We start from the raw sequence: 15,433 nt of genomic DNA, 5'->3' as shown, positions 1-15,433 counted from the left end.
AGGACAACAGGTATAATGACGCAGTAAGTTGACACATCAGGTATAATGACGCAGTAAGATGACAGCCAGGACAACAGGTATAATGACGCAGTAGGATGACACATCGAGACAACAGCTATAATGACGCAGTAAGATGACAGCCAGGACGACAGGTATAATGACGCAGTAGGATGACACATCAGGACAACAGGTATAATGACGCAGTAAGTTGACACATCAGCACAACAGGTATAATGACGCAGTAGGATGACAGCCAGGACAACCGGTATAATGACGCAGTAGGATGACACATCAGGACGACAGGTATAATACGCAGTAGGATGACACATCAGGACAAGAGGTATAATGACGCAGTAGGATGACACATCGGGACAACAGGTATAATGACGCAGTAAGATGACAGCCAGGACGACATTTATAACGATACAGTCAGTCGACATATAAGGGCGACAGGAATAACGACTCTTTCAGGTGATACATAAGGACGACAGGTACAATGACACGGTCAGTCGACATGCAAGGGCGACAAGTATAGTGACTCTGTCAGATGACACATCAGGACGACATGTATAACGACCCAGTCAGATGACAAAATGTCAGATGACCGGTACAGCGTTCAAATTCTTTGAAACACCTTTGGAGACGGCTTATGGTAGAGAAATGAACATTCAACTCACGGGCAACAGCTCAGGCTGGACATTCCTGCAGTCAGCATGCCAATTGCACGCTACCTAAAAACTTGCAACATCTCTGGCAATGTGCTGTGTGATAAAACTGCACATTTTAGAGTGGCCTTTTATTGTGGCCATCCTAAGGCACACCTGTGCAATTATCATGCTGTGTAATCAGCATCTTGATATGCCACACCTGTTAGGTGGATGGATTATCTCGGGAAAGGAGAAGTGCTCTCTAACATAGATTTAGACAAATTTGTGAATATTTGAGAGAAAAAGATCTTTTGTGTTCGTAGAAAAAGTCTTAGATCTTTGAGTTCAGCTCATGAAAAATGGGAGCAAAAACAAAAGGGTTGTGTTTATATTTCTGTTCTGTGTACTTCATATTTTTGTGTTTATCCAACAGTGCTTTGTCTTTCAGTGGAAAGAGTGTAATTTTCCTTTTGCACACTAGATAGAGCCATTGGCCTCTATAACTGTCGTCCCCTACCAGAGAATTGAAATCATCTTCACCGCAATTCATCTTTAATGTCATTGCATGATGTCAGAATTGACTTGAACAAGAACACTGATTTTGCACATAAAAGAAATGCACAGCATTAAGTTATTGGTTAGCCATGTTTGTTTTTTAATAATTTACAAATCAATTTCAAACACAAGAAAGGAACAAATCGGACAACTGTGATGAAGTGAATGCTGATAACTGCACGGACATGAGAACATGCAGAATATTTACATTTTCTTCATCAACCTTAGAAAAATAATGTATCCTCAGTGAAAATGTTTAATGAGTTGTTTGTATGTTTCTATTGTAAAGAAATATCCTGAACATGAAACGATGCTTGCAGTCTTACAAAAAGAGAAACATGTTTAGAAAGAACAAGTGCTACATATATATTTTTTCATTTATAAAACATCTTTTCTGAACAATTCCCCCCCACATCATTTTGTAAAAATGAAGCCTTGAGTCACAGGATATTGGAGAGCTGTAGTGTTGACTATTATTCAGTTGATTAGGCTTTGGCAGCATTAATTCATCTCAGGCATTCAAAACAGCATGGCACGTTTTTGAAGAGCCTATAGTACTCCTCCTGAATCTGCGTGGCAAACAAAAGGAGGCTGAATTTAGATTAAAGCATAGCATTGTCTTTATATATTAAAATATATAATATAATTTAACATATTTCTCCATATTTCAGTGGATTTCATGGCAATACATTTATTTCAGAGCTAGAGTAACTTGCAAGTTCTCAACTATATTTTATGCATAAAACATATAATTCTATGTTAAATATTTGCATTGTTACAGAATAAACTTCACAATCCCGAGACAGTTAGCTCCACCATAACAACATTAAAATGGCACCTTAACATTAATGAATCAATGAAGTAAGAATTATCCCAAAATATACACTACACAAAATGATTACCTTTCTGGACAGGACACAGAGGAAGATGAAGATGAACATTCCCTGGAAGGCGTTGGTGATGGTGAATAGGTACGCAGTGAGGGTTGTCTCATTGAGGATGTGCAGCACTCCAAAAGTCCAGGTGGCTCCCAGCACAAACAGCAGAGCCAAGGCACCGCGTGCACAAGACCTGAGGGCGATAACAACAAACTCTTTACAACTAATTGTAATTTGATACTGCAAGGACACCCCATGATACCATAATAAACCACCAAATGTTGAATTTACTGCTTGATTTTAAAACATTCTTTTGACCTTCTCTACAAAAGCACAAAATAATCCTACCTGATGTTTTCGTAGTGGCTGATTTCAGGCTTTTTCACAGCAGTGTGCCGGTACACTTTGTAGATGATTACACCGAAAGCCAAGAGATTAACCTTTGGTGGAGACCGACCAAAACAAACATAACAAACAAACACGACCAAATGAATATTTATCTTTGAAAACTATCCCTATTTTATGATTCAAACAGTTTTTTTTAGGACGTTATAAAGACATCTGATCTTACCAGAATGATCAAACATGCGGGCCCGATGAAGCTCCATATGAAGTGGTTTTCTGTGCTCAGCCAACACCTATAATACAATACAGAAAGTGTTATTTTATTGACTGAGTGTGTGTTTTAAGATCTCTCTGTTGCAATAATCCCTCCTCAAGCAAAAGCAATATAGTATCTATTTATTCAGGTCTAATCTAGCTTAATCTTAATTATAACAATATTGTATGTGTTAATACATACCCCTCTTATCTAATAATAACAAAAACAAGTGCTCACAGTTATGAACAACCAGCGCTTCCTCTGCTTCACCTCAATCTTTTAATTATATTTTGCATTAATAGCTTTTATTTAGAGGTCTTTATGCAAACTCTCATTTTACACTAATGCAGTTATTACTTTACAAGGCTGTTTAAGCATCTTCAGCTTCCTTTATGCCCCCGCAGGCCAAACTTTATCTCTGTCCCCTTCTATTTATAATTAATGTAATTTGTTTATCTTTCTTCCCTGAAAAAAAACTGAATTAACTTTTAAAAGAGGCCTTTGTAAAAGCCTTTGTCCAAGCAAAACTCTGTACCAAAAAAGCTACATTTTAAACTCACACTTTATCAGTGCCATAGTACTGTGAGCCGAGTGTTGCAGAGATGGCTACCACCACCGCAGGGCTCCCGTAGCCGAAGATGTAAAAGTTTCGGTGCAGGAAGCCTTTGTTGTAGATGACGCCAACCACGATTAAGTAGAGATGGATGCCCTCGATGCACATCCAGGCAAAGGCCGCGAGGAAGAAATAGTGCAGCAGCCCTGCAATAACAGAGCAGAAAAGCTGCCAAGGAAGACAAAAGAAGAGAGAGGGAGAGGGAAGACAGATTTTACAAGTTTATTTCGTGTTAAAAAGATTTTTTTTGCTCTTGTATGTAAATATTTTCATGTGCACTGTGTTGACATATCTTTTTTTTTATTTCAGCCTTTTTTATAAGGAGATGTGTTTCTTATCTTTTAGTATTTTTATGTTAAATATGCAATATATGAGCAGAAATCTGAAATTTGATCAAAGTGTTTTTAATCAATGAAAAGGCAGAATAGTGGGTTGGGTTGACACACACGCGCACACGAGCAGCATAAATCTTTTGTCTCTCCCACAGCTCACCTTGTGTGTGTTCATGTTGATCCCCACCAGGAAGATGAACTCAGCCATGAAGAGGCTGCAGCACAGGTTCTTGTGGATGGTGGTTCTGGTGCTCTGGATCTCGCTGAAGAACCAGAAGGTGAAGATGCACATGGACAGACAGATGAGGGAGATGATCATCCCCAGCTGGGTGATCCGGGTCAGGATGGTATGGTGGGCCACCAGCTGGGAAGCAAATGGAAAGGGAGGTGTTTCATTCACAGTTTCATGCTATCCTGAAGTTGTAATATCTTGTGTTTTCTGCTTGGGATCACTTAGGGCTGCAGGCATACAGCTGTATCAGATAGCCAATCGTTTTCACGTTAAAAAGATGTTTAAATGTTGATTTGATTTGCTTGATTCATCTTTATAAAATTAATTTTAACAATTAATTCTACAATTATAAATTCACTCAAAACCTCTAAATTCCCTCTATAAGGGAGCTGAGAGAAAACATAGGAATGTAAGGGCGATGTAAAATCATTGGAAGTGTATCTTTAAAAGTTGTGGGTGGATTTCTCTCAGTTTCTTTTCCAGTCGATATGTATTGTGAGTCACCTTGCCTACAGGAGCTGCTGACCCTGAGTTTCATTGTTTTTTGGTTGCAGTGGAGACTTTTTGTTTCACACGAGTGCTGTCTCGCAGCCTTTTCAAAAATATCACTTGAGTGGAACTTTAACCCTTGGAGGACTTGGTAGAAAAAATATGTTACTAAAAAGCTCCTACTGTGTTGTCAATCAGGACCTTCTGCACAGAACGCTGTTATGGGGGAAAAACAAGTACACACTGAAGTACATCTAAATAGTGTTGCATCTAAATAATGATGAAATGTACAGCACACACTAGGTAAGAGCAATCCTCAAAGTGATAATCTCAAAGATTTCTTGTGCATAAATGTCTGTTAAGTCTCTATCTATCGCTGAATGAGGTAATGAGGCCCACTGATGAAAGCCTTTGCATTTGCAGTATATAGTAATTTTGTGATTATGATTATTATTATGATTACTGATGCGTTTTCCGTCACCCAGCAGTGGTTGGTCTGCAAGAGAGGGTCAGTGGAGCTAAGCGGCTGCTTTTCCGGTCTCTGTGAGTGTTGCGAGTAAACAGTAATCTACTATAGCTGAACAAACAAAGAAAATTTGCTGACTACAGATACAACTTCAAAAATAAGTGAAAATCCAAAGAAAAAGAAACAAATTCGACGCTCAGATGAAGGCAAACAGTCTAAAAGGGAAAGCAACCGTCAGCGAGGAAAATCAAGAGTTACAACCGTGACAAAGGGAGCCAACTATAGCCGTCTGATCATGTAGGAAGTGTGCTCCCAAAATTACTGTTAACACCATTAGAGGGTGCCCAAGAGAACAAAACTAAAATCCTCGAGATGGTAAGTTTAAATCTTAGTTTAGTAATATTTAAAATTTTGAGATAAACTGGAAGATTACAGACTTAGAATTCTCCCTTTCTTAAATGACAACACATTTCAAAAAAAAAATTTATTTCCTAAAAATACATTAAATAAAGCTGAATGTCTGTTGATCATTTAGCTCATGAATAGGTGGCATTTTGGATGGATGTTCTTCACAGAACAGTGATAAGACATCCCTAATAAGGGAGGTGAAATACATATATATCAGGGTACCCCCAGGACTCTCCAAGTTAAATTTACGACTTTACAAAAAAATACTTTTAAGACCCCTGACATCTGTAGATCGCATGTAAGTTTACAAAAATATGTGAGAAGCAAATAGCTAAGGAATATCTGAATATTGATTGAGTTTATAAAAAATCGTATTAGTAATAGATATAAGGTTTAGTGCTCTGTAACTATAAAGCTTTAATAAATAAATCATACTCTGAATATGAAAATTTAAAAAAAAAGTCAAGGTGTCACTACAACTATTACTTGCTGAATCCCAGTACAAGGTTCAACTCTTGCCCTCATTGAAAATACATTTGTTCACCATCGACCTAAAATCATTTGAATCAATAATTTAAAGCCCCGCCGGTAAAATGCAATAAAAAGGAAATACCTTTGCACTGTAAGCGTTGTATTTTTAATGTCTGACCACTCACATTGGCTCGCCCAGAGGACATGAGGATGGCGAAGTGTGTGAGGTGACTACAGGAGCAGGTGGTTGCATTGCTGTTGACATGGATGGTCTTGCAGCCGTGAGTGGCCCAGTGGCCCTGCAGACTGTCGGGCTCGTACTCCCAGAAGGCGCACTTGGTCACATCAGCTTTAGTGTCGATGGGCTGCAGGGGATACGGAGGAACAAGGAAGCTGTTAACTGTGCTGCTTTTATTAGTTTTTGTCCTGTGCTGCTTCGCGATAAAACACCACCAGGGGGTAAACACATTGTGCAGGTCGACAAAAGAACACTTTAAATTAATTTTTTTATCCATACAAAGTTCAGCATCTGACATATATTTAATTTAAGATTGTTGCTGTGTTTTGTTTTGGCTTGACTTTACATATACAAATGTCCAGCAGCACTGTTGAAAAGTTGAATTTGTGTATCATTAAAATTCACATGAACATGTTTAAAGCAGAGCACAAATAGTCAAAAATAATAAGAACAAATTGTCAAATGTTTTTATGAGCAGCAATTTTTCTTGCTGTCACTAATAAAATACATAACATTTAAACATGGTCTGTAGTGTTTTTCAGGTTGTCTTTACTTTTATCTTCTAAATCTTTGTTACATTTTTATGCGATCAGATTTGTATGCAACCTTGAATATCAAATTTTTGTGTCCCATAGAAATAAAAACAGGTTCAAGCAAAAAAAAAAAGAAAACTCTTTGTGTCACAGGAAAAAAAAAACCCACCTCGCCAGCAGAAAGTAAAGCCAAAATTATTGATTGTTGCTCTTTCAAGGCAATTTACGGAGCATTTTTCGCTGATCAACGTAAATCAACACCTCCTTTGTTAGGCTTTAGCCTCGAGGGCCCAACAAAAATAATGATTTGACTTTCTCATACATTTTAATTATCTTAAAAGACAACAACAGTACATTAACTTTTAGGGTTATTTCCTTCATTACTCGCGTCCCCCCCCATCATCTGTTCACCGTTCCTTCTCCATTTTCTGTTAAATGAGCGGTCATTGCAGAAATACATGTAGCGAAATATTACATTTCACAAGACTTTACACACCGCACTAACTTCTCCTCCCGTGTGAGTTTGTAGGATTTTTTTTTTTTTAATGTAAAATTATGAGGTTACTGCTGGAGTCAGAAACTTTCTAACACAGCGATCAATTGTTCCAATCTTACTAGTTTATATCCATCGGTAAATTGACATTTCAAACTGAACAAGATCATTGTGGAGGCTAATGTTGCACAATGTATCATACATGATATAGACAAAGTAGCAGCAAGTTTAAGGTAGCAAAGAAGAGTGGAAAACCTTCACCTAGATTGCATTTAGACTTTTTAAAGAGTAGAAAAACATGTTAATAAGAAAGGCGGTACTTTATGTGTTATGATCAGATTTAAATGATGTCAGTAGGGAAATTAATGGGAGGAATAATAGAGATCCAGGAGCTATAACTGGGTCACAATTTTCCCAAAAAACACCTCACAGGCTGAAACCCTAAAACTCTGCAGCAGCATACATCCTGAACGTATACATTAAGAATGCTGTAGCCAGCCTCAGCAGTCTGTACAGTCTTTACCTGGTTGTGTCTCAGAGTGAAGGTGACATGGTCAAGTTGGTAAACGTCAGCAGGTTTGACGGCGGCTGCTACGACTTGGGAGTTGACAGTGATTTCCCCTGTTCCTGCATAGCGTGAGTAGTCGGTGACACCCGGGTCGCTGCTCGGCTTCAGGATGTCACCGATGCTGTCATATCGCACAAACACCACTGACACGCTTCCTGATGGACAAAAAAAAGTTAAACAAAGACAGGAGGGAGTCGAAGTTTGCCGTGTGTTAATAAAAGTTTGGGAGCAGGTCATTTATCAAAGCTTTTTGGGAAATATGAAATAAACAGCCGTGTGCATATTTTACAATTTACCATAATGGAAGTAAATTAAAAGGTCAAAATTATTAAACATCATAGATGGATTTATCTGTTTCTGCATGTAACAGGGCAGCAAGGAAGAAACATGTGTCGGATTTGATTTAAATATTAAGTACAGTTCTTGCGTCAAAATTTGTTTGAGTTGCTGCTGCTTGTGTAACTATTGCCACACAGATTTTGGGATGGATGACTTGTCCCAAAATAATATTTAACACTCAGATGTTTTTTGAAAAAAAATCTAATACATGCACCCAAGGGTATCAGCAAGAAAAAAAGACCTAACAGCATTACATTTAATTTCTAGGGAGAAATGAATCTTTACTTTTTGGCATGCAGCACATGTAGCATATGGAAACTCAGCCTGTACACTCCAGCATGCAGATGGTCACAACTTTGATAAGGCACTTTTTTCATGTAACCATCCTTTAAACATTTAAACTAGGCTACTTTACCATTTCTGTCCTGCTCTGGTCTCAGTTTGGGAGTCAGATTGATGTGATCTCCTGCCATGGAAGCAGACAGTTTGGCTTTTGTGTGACGAGCATCAAAGGTGAACAGTTTCAATTCTGTGGTTCGGAGAGAAAAAAAACATTATCAAGGAATTAAAAGTATGACGATGACAATTATCGAAAAGGACGGCTTAATGCAATTTGAGTGCAGCGCTGTCTTGATAATTATCTCACCCATTTCAGGGGCTTTGATTTGCAGCTCAGTTGGAGTTTTGTAGTTGTTGGCCAGTGTCAGAGCACTTTCTTCAACAGTATGAAGCAGCTTGGTGATGGCATGTTCCCGACGCTCTTCTTTCATTCTGCTCCAAGCCACCAGTTCATCCTTCTCCACCAAGTTGTTTACTGCTTTCACTAATTTCTGTTGAAAAGGAGGTTTTTCAGTGAGACATGTGTATAATACTAAAATGAGACATATGCCTGAATATGGCTGATTTTAATTAGGTAGCCTTTGCAGATCGTGGGAAATCTTAATCTAAAGGCATCATACATCTGCAAATAATTACATCTGCTTACATTTTCAAAATAAAAGTACTGAAGAGTCTAAATCGCCTTTTGCAGGACTGCACAGCACATAAGAAGGAAGCAGTTCAAAGCATAACTGCAGTTTAAATCAAACTCTGAATGTTGAATGAGAAACACAAAGGGTAAACAAATATTACTGTAAGGGTTGAGTTGATGACGGCTGGTTTGACAGTGTAGTCAGCCAGTGCTGATGCCGACTGACTCAGAGCCTCGATGTATGCGATCACTTCCACTGAGGTGAGTTCACCGGACGTCTGCCTGGCAATTTCCTTCAGCAGACTCTGCGGCTCTGTCAGGTTTCTCATCTAGGATGGGGGATAAATAATTTGTGTTCAAGTATTTCATAAAAATCACATTCCTGCATATTTTCTTTAAAAAAAATGATTTACCGTAGATTTATGTTGATGGGTCCTGACTGAGAAATGACCACTTTCAAGGCTTTTATTCTTTGTTAAAACTGCACCCACACTTATTATTATTATTATAGTTAATGATTTTTATATTTTGTCTTTTTTTAAACAGCTGCTGTTTGGTTGGAATTTATGTTTTTTGTTGAATAAAATAAAAATGTAAAATTATTTTCACAAGTGAAAATTTCTCTTTAAGACATGCATGAAGCCATTTAATAGAAAAAATATGTATTCAATATTTGTTTTCTTTACTAAACATCCATGAGCCTAACTTTCAGTTAAAGGCTAGTGAGCCTATGTTTATATTCTGTATAATTTGTCACCTAACCGGAGATAAATATTTTATTTTCCTTCCTTCTCCAGTACCCAGAAGGGTAATTCTGGAGAAAAGCGGATGCAAGACAACACTCCACCCAATATGCTGTGGAGAAAATATTCTGTAGTAAAAAATAGTCCTGAAATACAGACTGATAGAAATGCACAAAGCATTTATTTCTTTATTTCTTTATTTATTTCAAAAAGAACCTTTACTTGACTTTCGTTGCCTGAACATGGCACACAAACCGCTGCTGCTATCAGTTTTCTTCTCTAAAGGTGGAGCAACAAAAGGCTTAAAGGGCTGTTACTTCAAGTGGACGTTGGTTAATACTGGTGTTGAGGTGTCCTTGTATCTGTACTGGTATTTCATGTCCATTTCCTTTTCCTCCAACAGAGGGCAGTGCCATCTTGTCTATTTGTACCTCATCAGGTTGAAATCCAGAGGAGGGGTACTTACATATTCAAGTGTTTTGTTGACTGTCTGCGTGATGCATCCGATGTTGTCATGGCAGTATTTTTGGGGATGATCTGGAAAACAACAATTACCAAAAGTGTCTCTTTGATTGCTTAATTTATTTCCATAATTTCAGCAGGATAAAGCATGTTACAGTCAAGTCTGAGCTGCAGAAAACTTGCACAGGAATAACATCACATGTCTTTGTTATCAGCATTGCAAATAAAAACATCAGAAAATTGAAGATTGCACCGTTTACTTGATGTATTGCATAATAGATTCCTTTACGAAACTGGCTAGTTCTGTGCTGTGTGAGACAGAAAAAAAAAAAGATGAGGAAAGATGTATGTCCTTGGATGTAAGTACCAGTGCGTGTGTGTGTGTTTTATGTGCGTGCTTGTGTGCTCCTCCATCTTCATACCCACCTTTACATCTCGCACCTCTCCCTGGATGAAAGTGCTTAGTGCCTGAAGTTGGGATGTAATCACGCTGACAGGTGCAATAGAAAGATCCATTCGTATTATGGCAGTGTGAGTTTGATCCACAGACCTGTCCGGACGTGCATTCATCAATATCTGAAAGATGCAAATGGAGAGTTTGGCTTGAATTAAATGAACATTACTGACAGTGATATGAACAACCAATAAATACAGTATTTTTAGTGATAGTGAGGCTGAAATTAAAGTGACGTCAAGGTCTCATATTCATGCAAATGAAAATGGGGGCATAAAAAGTCCTACTTTTAACATTTATAATTGATTTTGGATAAGACACTGCAACATGTTCAGGCATTTTACACATTTGAATATTCATAATGGGCTTCTAAAATCAGCCACGCGCTTCCGCTCTGATTTAAACGGAGTGTGCCACCCAGTTAGGAATCTGCAGGAACACTTCATGCAACAGACTGGGTTAAAGGTGCTGCTCTTCTATTGCAAATGGAGCTAAAGATCTCAGGTGTTTACTCCAAATAGCAGATGGGAAGGAAGTGAAAGGCCGAGGGGAACAATCCCCTCCAACATGTTCATCCTCATCTGTATTGTGAGAGAGAAAACAGTTCACACACACAGCTCTGACGCCCTCACAGCTGTGTGGTTACTGCTTTCACACACACACATACAGTATGTATGAGTGGTCTTCTGTCAGTAGTGTATAATGTGTAATTGATCATGTCAGAGAGTGACCAAAACGTTTTTTTGTACATTTTTAGCACAGAGCGAGTGCCTTACCGGTACAGTCGGTGCCATCATTGGTCTGGAACTGGTCCGGTCCGGTCGATGTGTAACCAGAGACACATGTGCAGTAGTAGCTGCCCACTGTGTTGTTGCAGTTCCCCCTGTCCCCGCAGATATTAGTCACATTCTGGCACTCGTTGTCATCTGCGGGGAAAGACAAAGATAGAGAGTAAACTAGGTTACCTGTTAGCGGAAATAGAATAAAAAATAAATATACATATATAAACAATTTTGGGGATCTTTATTACAAAATGAGCAAGTTAAAACCACTATTTGTCTCATCATTTATGTTGACTTGTACATGTGTTATACTTGGACAATATTAAACTCTTAAATATGATACTTTAAGTGTTTCTTACAGTATGTTCCTTGTGTATTGTACTGTATTCGTTTGACTTTTGTTAAGTCTACAATGTCTTAGTTGTCCTTCTGCTTCATTTCCTACATTTCCCTTAAGGCCTTTAAGCATACTCTAGAGAACCACCTGAACCTGATGCAAGCAGTTGCTATCAAGGTGTATTTCCCTTTATTCAAGCTGAAAGCTGAAAGCCTTGTGGCTGGCTTGCTTTTGTTCTGCAGTTGGTAGAGAAAAAGACAACAGTGCTCTGCCTCTTTAACAATACATTTCTTCTTTTTCTTTTAGGACAACATTCACAAGCTTGTGCTTCTGACAGCAAGCACTGATGTTAATCCTTAAAGGGGCTGAATGTTTGCATGGGTTTCACATGTTTTGGGGTTTATTGTTCACAGTGAAAAAGTGAAAACTGCATAATTCCGTGTTTTTCCAGAATGATATTTCTAAAAAGGGTTGTCTCTGAAATGGGCCGTTCAGAACAGCTGCAGGTTTCTACATAGAACCTTCCTTTCGCTGAAATTGACCAATCGTCATTCACCGTCATTCACCTCAGGCTGCCTTCTTGCACTAGCTTGTAGTCAAGTTGAACTCAACGTACCATTCAGATACCTCCTGGCGATTCTGGCTCATACATATAAGGCCAAATAACCGAGAGCAGCCATGTTTTCTACAACTGTGGAGTGACAGTGCAGTGCGGTCTCTCCCCCACGTGGGGGAGGGGCTACGAGGTCACTCCAAATACTTTCAGCCAATCGTGGCATAGGTAAGGAGAGGCTCAGAAAAAAAAAAAAAAAATTAAAATATGCATACAATTTTTAAAAATGAAATAAAGTTTACCAACGTGATAAAAAAAAAAAATTGAAAATTGATTTCATAGGTAAAAATGTCCCCTTTAATGTTTAACTAGCATTGCACGCTTAGTGGCAGCATCTCTCACAATGACCAGTTGTTTTCCAAAAATAGAAACCAGAGCGAGTATTTTGCCATCATTCTGGGAGGGATGATTTGGATTTCTGACAGTAATCTACGTATGACCACTAAACTAACATAGTAGCATGTTTGCATTTTGTTTTTTGCTTTTTAGGAACATTGTCATACAAATATGTATACATAACATATATACATAACATCAATAGATTACTGACAGATAAACTCCTTGATCCTGATCCTCGTCCCTTTGATTTGAACTTCATGAAGCTCAGATGTGGTCTTGTCTCAGGCTCCACCATGTAAGTCGAGTCTTGATTAAAGCTTTGTGGCTCAAAGTTATATTGTTCACTTTGTGATTGCAGCACAGTTCTTTGCCTGTGTTTGGTTTAAAGAAACTCACTGCCCAGCTTTAGCAAACCCACATGGTATAGAAAATGCTGGTCCAGCTTCCATCTCCGCTCCCCCAGTTTATTGGAAATGACCTGCTCAAACTTTCCATTGTTGTTTTCTCTAGTCTAGGTATGATGAACGGCGTGCTCTTCCTCTCCTCTGTACCTTTTGCACAAAAGCTGTCCGGGAAGGGAAATCCTCTGCTCTGATGAGGGAGGTGACTGTATCCAAAGGGGAAATACTTCCATAACACACTGGACCCTTGAGCCGTCTTTGTTGCACAAACATTTCTACCGAATATTTTATGACTCACTTTTATGTCTTGGTTTTATCTTCAAGTGTACAGGAAGTATTGTGTTTCTTTTGTCACTTTATTGTTGAACAGATGTTTGAACTACTTAATGGACCATCTTTTTGTTTCTCTAACTTTAGATGAAATTACACCTTTAGACAATAAAAAGGTTAATGCAGTAAAATCTGTGACATATTACTAATAATTACAATTTTTTAAGGAGTTTTTGCATTAAATAACTGAATTCACAGAATAAACGTATGCATTTTTACATCTGGTGCTGCAGCAGAACTCTATTATCCTTCTTGTTTTAAAATCCTTTGCCACAGTGTTTTGTACTCCTGATATTTTGATTAACTTTTGGCCCTTGAAAGATGTGAGCTGCAGTCTGATTGTGATCAGGTTTGGTCAGGAAACAGAAAGGGTTCCAGGAATTCTAAACAGGCCAAAAACATAACAGGGGTAACAATGCAGACTGAGAGGCAACACCAGCCTGTCAAAATGTTACTCATAAAGCTGCATCGTAAAGATAGCTTTCACACTGCACAGTTTTCTCCGTAATTAAATGTTGATAAGGAGAGCTGCCAACTCTTCGCCAGGCGAAACAAAAATGAATGTTTCAAACTACCACAGCTGCTCCAACCAAACTTAAAGAGGGAACTTACACTGTTCTAACTTAAACTTACTCACAATTAAACCTTGAAATACATTTTTAAGCTTACAGGCGACATAAAATGGGAAAAAACAAGCTGTGCACATTATGTGGTTATTTTTAAAAGTGGGGGACAAGCATCTTAGTTTTATATTCAAAATAAAAGCCAAAATCAGAGCCAAACCATTGCACAAGATTAATACTGGACAAAACATGCAGACTCATCCTGCTTCAGATGTTTTCAAAGCTTACATGTTTGTTATTTTGCACACTCAACACCATGCAACTGTTCAATAACCCACATGTGTACAAATGGTGCCTCTGTCTGCTTATGATGAACAGTCAAGTCACAACAAAGGGTTCCTAAAATAGTCAAGGCTCTCTGAGAGCTGGTTGCTTTTGCATCACTCTAAATACTCATTGACACATCCATAGATGTCTGTGCATGTTTATATTCACCATTGCAAAACGTAGTTCCATCTCCGGTGTATCCTTGGTTGCAGAAGCAGGCGTCGTTTGATCCGTTCAGGGCCTTGCATGTTGCCAGTTGGTGACAAGAATCACAAATGTCAGAGAGGCTGCATGGGTCCATCAGACAGGAAAGCCATGCTGCGGAGACGTAAGAGAGTGTGTAAGTTTAGCCTATACCATGAAAGTAATATTCTAAACCATGTTGTGCTGCCGCTACTGCTGCTTTTTTCAGTGAGTGTGGCGGCGGGTAAAAATAGCATCTTTATCCCTGGCTGCGTTAACCTGCTACTTAACAGATCCATTGTTCTGCAGTACATACAAGTTAAAAGGCAACACAAACACTCTGTTGTCAATGGAAAAAAAACATACCATTATTTATCATTTTAAAATTATTTATTCATCTTACATCAAGCACAACTGCGGTCCCATCAGATAACACAAACCCTTAATAGATAACATAAAGGCCCCATAAACACATCTCCTACCATTTCCCTGTAAGACACCTGCCATGTAAGAAAATATAAGCTCACTTACCTGTCAAAACTACAAGTTTCATTGGTGACCTGAGCAAAGACTCCATACTTGCGCTGGCTCTGGATTTTACTTTTAGCACAGACTGCGGTGGGCTGGCTGGTGACGTAGGCCATTTCCTTGCATCAGTCTTCCTGTTTCCCTAAACCAGGCCCTTCCTGTCCTGATCTTTAATCTGCTTTTGGAAAACATGCATCCAGGTCCCGACAACAACAATACTGGAGCACACAGCACACAACATACTTCTGCATTCGCTTCCACTTTACAAGCAGTATGAAATATATATTTTAGCAGCATTCTGTCAATTAGCCGTTTCAGTGTCGACACACTGTGAGTGATGTCGCCATTTTGGAAGCCGCCATGCCATTGTTCTCAGTTGAACACGTACAGTAGGCTATGTAAACACGGGCCAAAACAACACTGGCTAACCTCACGGAAGGACGACCGACTCCCTTCCGCAAAGGACTGTACACAATTTCATACACACATTGGACACACACACACGCACACATTCCAGTGCATTCCATACAGAGTCCTA

General features: G+C 38.7%; 1 protein-coding gene across 1 annotated transcript; it reads right to left on the bottom strand.

Moving 5' to 3' along the window:
• Positions 1-1,278: 1,278 nt before the first annotated feature.
• On the bottom strand, positions 1,279-14,968 carry adgrl4 (adhesion G protein-coupled receptor L4). The gene is made up of 16 exons (XM_069680586.1): positions 14,899-14,968; positions 14,353-14,502; positions 11,269-11,418; positions 10,465-10,614; positions 10,043-10,113; positions 8,995-9,162; positions 8,510-8,693; positions 8,279-8,392; positions 7,480-7,679; positions 5,878-6,057; positions 3,787-3,990; positions 3,242-3,462; positions 2,652-2,718; positions 2,429-2,520; positions 2,105-2,273; positions 1,279-1,771 (listed from the first exon to the last, which is right to left on the bottom strand). The coding sequence occupies exons 1-16, from the start codon at positions 14,942-14,944 to the stop codon at positions 1,709-1,711; spliced, it is 2,229 nt and encodes a 742-aa protein (XP_069536687.1). The 5' UTR covers positions 14,945-14,968; the 3' UTR covers positions 1,279-1,708.
• Positions 14,969-15,433: the final 465 nt, after the last annotated feature.

This window comes from Semicossyphus pulcher, unplaced genomic scaffold (assembly GCF_022749685.1).
Source record: "Semicossyphus pulcher isolate SPU_LCO1_2020_fin unplaced genomic scaffold, fSemPul1.0.p SCAF_4, whole genome shotgun sequence".
Taxonomy (NCBI): domain Eukaryota; kingdom Metazoa; phylum Chordata; class Actinopteri; order Labriformes; family Labridae; genus Semicossyphus; species Semicossyphus pulcher.
Note: the sequence above shows the minus strand (reverse complement) of the source record. Positions and strands in the feature narration are given on the sequence as shown.

Bases quoted from the DNA above. Each gene is read 5' to 3' on its own strand.
- adgrl4 (XM_069680586.1), bottom strand. From the start codon at position 14,944: ATGGAGTCTTTGCTCAGGTCACCAATGAAACTTGTAGTTTTGACAG. The intron at 10,114-10,464 runs GTGGGTATGAAG...GTTGTTTTCCAG, and splicing joins GAGAGGTGCGAGATGTAAAG to ATCATCCCCAAAAATACTGC. The intron at 8,393-8,509 runs GTGAGATAATTA...TCCGAACCACAG, and splicing joins AATCAAAGCCCCTGAAATGG to AATTGAAACTGTTCACCTTT.